This window comes from Cuculus canorus, chromosome Z (assembly GCF_017976375.1).
Source record: "Cuculus canorus isolate bCucCan1 chromosome Z, bCucCan1.pri, whole genome shotgun sequence".
Taxonomy (NCBI): domain Eukaryota; kingdom Metazoa; phylum Chordata; class Aves; order Cuculiformes; family Cuculidae; genus Cuculus; species Cuculus canorus.
The window spans coordinates 45,217,808-45,221,804 of NC_071441.1; the positions used below are offsets into that span (position 1 = coordinate 45,217,808).

A 3,997-nucleotide genomic window follows, 5' to 3' on the forward strand; every position below is an offset into this window, starting at 1 on the left:
GGAGCCAATGCCACCTCATGGCATTGGGGTCTCACGGAGTAAAGCATCCACCAATCAGGGCACCCATGAGTTGTAAGGGCTTGGGAGGCTCCTATGCGCTCTGTAAAGGGAGCCCCCGAGAGCCCTGTCCTGCAGGGCAGTTTGTGCTTTGTGGGTGTCGGGGCGCAGTGTGCCCAGGACAGGTGAAAGTCACTGAGCCGGAGTGGGGGATTGGTGGGGGGAGGGGAGCCGGAGGGGGTGTGTGTGAAGGCTGGGGCTGGCTGCGGGGGGAGGCTGTGGTGTGCTCCGGCGCCTGTGACATCACAAAGGATGAGCCACGGGGGAGGTTATAAAGGCGCCAGCAGGCAGCCCTGAGCAGTACGGAGTGGGACAGTGGTGAGTGCGCACGTGCGGGGAAGCTGGGCTGGAGGAGGGCTGGGGCAGAAACGCGGGTCCCAGGGAGGGTCGGTCCTCCCCAGCATCGAGGTCCCAGCCGCTCGCTGGAGCACCTCGGGGAGGGCACGGTGCAAAGGCATTGCTGCCTCCCAGCTGCGTTGCCCCCACTCCCGTCTGCCCCAAAGCTCCTTCTCGCCTGCCACCAGCTCCCTCCATCCCAGCCTCTCTGAAACCCTCTTGTCCTTCCTCCTGCAGGCCATGGCTGCCATAGCACTCCTCGTCCGTGCTTTGCTGTCCGTCATCCCGAACCTGCCGATGGCTGGTGATGAGCTGGATGAGGCGACGCGTGAATTCATGCAGCAGCGTGCCCTGTACGTGAACGCGGAGATGACTCGGCTGCTGCAAGACATAGAGGACAGGAGCGTGGAGCAGAAGACACAGGAGCAGTGTGACTTTGCCTGGGGAGCACTGCTCTCCACTGCCTCAGAGCAGTGGCACTTCTGCGTGATCGCTGGAGTCCTGGTCCTGCTCTTTGGGCTCTGCTGGGTCCGGTTCAGGAACAGGAGCCGTGAGGCAGAAAGCAGCAGCACTGAGGAAAGGTGCTGCTGCAAGACGGTGAATGTGGAGGAGGAGCAAGAATTGGAGCAGGAAGAGGAAGAAAGTGAGGGCGAAAGTGCTGATGATGAGCGTGATCTGGGCTGGACTTTTGAAAGGCGCTTTTTCAGGCGAGTGCAGAATCCGGCCTACATTGGCCTGGTGGTGGAGGACCTGGTGGCTGAACTCCTCTGGCTCTTCCAAAAGCGCTTCTGCAATAGTTTCTTCCCTGTGCTGCAAAGAGCCATCGGTGTGGGCAGCACCTTTGAAGCTTGGGACCCCTGTGAAGATAGTGCTGTCTACCAGCTGCTCGTGCCCCTGAAGGCACCTCGTGGCCACAGGTTCCAGCTGCAGATGGGCGCCACAGGGCAGATGCCAGTAGAAGACCCCCGCATCTATGTGGAGCTGGAGTGCACCTGCACGGGGCAGCAGAACATGCTCTGCTTCCTCCACCATTCTGAGGAGGAGCTGACAAGAAATCAGGATCCCAGCCTCCTACACATCCTCTGCACAGGCTCCTACCTAGATGTGCAAAAAACTGCCCTCTGGTTCCAGACCTTTGTGATGTCAGCCTGGATGGATGTGTCTCATTCCCGCTGCTACAACATGGAGATGCTGCCCTCCAGCCGGTCCTGCAAGCTGCAGCTGACGGGTGACTCCAGAAGAACCCTCTTCATTGAGTTGATTTTTGGGGTGCAGCAAGGGGACTCGGACATCTTCCTGAGTAGCCAGGCTGCAGAGGACACCTTCAATTCAAGCACTACGTGGCCAGTGACCTACGCTGTGGCAGAGGTGAAGTTCTTCAGGCATATGGCCAGGAAGGCCTCAGCACGTGCCCACCTCAAATGCCTTCAGACCTGCGCCTGCATCCTGACGGGCACAAGCTTTTCCACCTATGACTTCAAGACAGCTGTGATGCACCTCCTGACCACAACCCCCCTCTCACGTTGGTGCAGGAAGAACTTCCTACTGCGGCTGCAAGACACCATGCGATACATGCGCTGGTGCCTGGAGGAGAAGCGCCTCAACCACTTCTTCCTTGGCAATGAGAATGTGCCCGAGGAGATAAGCTTGCCGCTATCCTTCAAAATGGCCGAGCCACTCAACCTCTTCCAACGCTTTGCACAGGATCCGGCAGCCTGTGCTGACGCGCTGTGTGATTTCATCAAGCTTGAACACCGACTCATACGACAGCTCGTCCTGGGATACTGGGAGAGGGCTCCACACACAGAGCTGTGATTGTGGGTCTCACAGCTGACAGCAGACGACAACCTCACGCGGCGGGGAAAAAGAGGGGTGAATGCAGGACACAGACAGGGAAGGGAAACCCCTGTGCAGCAGCCCTGTGCCAAGAGTGGCTGTGTTCTCCCTTCAACAATCTCAGTGTAGCGTCGGGGATGACCAGGGTGGCTACAAAGATGACTTTCATCTACCTTTCCGCTTGTGCGGTCATTGCCACGGTGGCAATTTCACATGTCCCATAGATTCTTGCTAGCAGGTGCAGCTGGGCAGGGGTCGAGCCAAAGCCACCACTGATGTGCCTCTGCCTGCTCTCCAGGCTCTGCATGGACAATCCCCCATCCAAGACACTCCTCGGGTAGCTGGTGCCACAAAACGGAGTGCACTGGAGACGGGGAACGGGCTGCTCGATCAGCACGGTGTATTGGAGGTGGAAAATGATTTGATCTGTAGAGGTAAAGCAGTGCATTGTATCGTTGCCAGTTTAAGCAAGCAGCTGACTGGCACTTGACACACCACAGGAGAAAAACTGTGTTAAGAACAAGGAGGAACGGTAGTGTCAAAGGAAGAAGTAGATAGAGAAGAAGATGTGCTTTCTCAATCGTGTTTCCCACCCAAGTGACGAACTGTCCTACTGTAAGTGTCCTTCTCCGAAAACGGAAGGTGGCCAAAGACAGCTAAAGGACAAGTGAGGAGGACAAAGAAAGACAAAGTAACAGCCCTTAGAAGAGAGAGGGACCCTTGACTGGGGTTTGCACATGAGCAATAACGAGCAGTACGTCTATGATTCAAGGGCGGAGGTGAGCCCCATTCCTGGCACGTGCTGGCCCTACGTGGCAGGACGCGGGTCTCTAGCAATAACCCTGAAACATGTGGAGCGGTGCGGCTACAACCCACGACCAACGTTGTCGTCGCAGGGACACCTGCTAAGCTTTGTGCCTGACCCTACTACAATGCAGGGACATGAAGGCTGCCTCGTTGTTATCCTTGGTGGTTGTGATTGCTGAATCGTCTTGCTGCTTGTAAGCAAGCTACTAGTTTTTGCTAATAGTCTTCTTATTGTAGCAGACTTATTGTGTGCTTGTAGCTATTTTGTGGCATAACACAAGAACCCTTACCTAACTGTCACACAGGGGGAATTGCTGCCACCCCTTTTCTCTGGAGCAGAAGCGCACTCTGGGCAGTCAGGCCCGATGCAGCTGAAGAGTCCCTTGCAAGGAGGCTTGTGTTCCCCCCTGGGTGGTGACTGTCCCCATCTCTTGGAGAGAGTCCCTTTCCTTTGGGATATTTACCCTGTACAAAGTTGTCAATAAATAGTGTGTTTTGAAGAAAGGCTGCGTCTCTGCCTGTCTGTGCATCACTTTGATAGGGAATAGAGGCATAGGCTGCTGGCTGCTCAGCTGCTGCAGAGCCGGGGAGCATTTCCAGAAGGACTGGTGCGCTGCGCTCCAGTTTCACTGATTCCCCGGCCACTCTGTAATTCCATGGGCTGGCAACCAGAACAACTTGTCCCCCTCCACAGCTGGGCATGTTCCCTGTGTGTCATGGGGAGCCTGAAGTGCCTTCCTTAGGATCTGTAGGCAAACCAAAGCCTGGCAGCCCAAGATGGCTGCCCTTGGGCAACAGCAGGGAGGCGCGTATCACGCTGTCTGAGCAGGGAGCACCTTGCACAGGGGACAAGTGCCACGATTGCCGTTGTGGTCTCTGGCTTCTGTAAGGCAGGAGGCACATTCACCGTAGCCCGTCGGGACCTACAAGCCAAGGTTCCTACCATCTTAACGAGGGAGAC

General features: G+C 56.5%; 1 protein-coding gene across 1 annotated transcript; it reads left to right on the plus strand.

The window, feature by feature from the left end:
* Positions 1-633: 633 nt before the first annotated feature.
* On the plus strand, positions 634-2,208 carry LOC128850446 (inositol 1,4,5-trisphosphate receptor-interacting protein-like 1). Its single transcript, XM_054054792.1, has one exon. The coding sequence runs from the start codon at positions 634-636 to the stop codon at positions 2,206-2,208; it is 1,575 nt and encodes a 524-aa protein (XP_053910767.1).
* Positions 2,209-3,997: the final 1,789 nt, after the last annotated feature.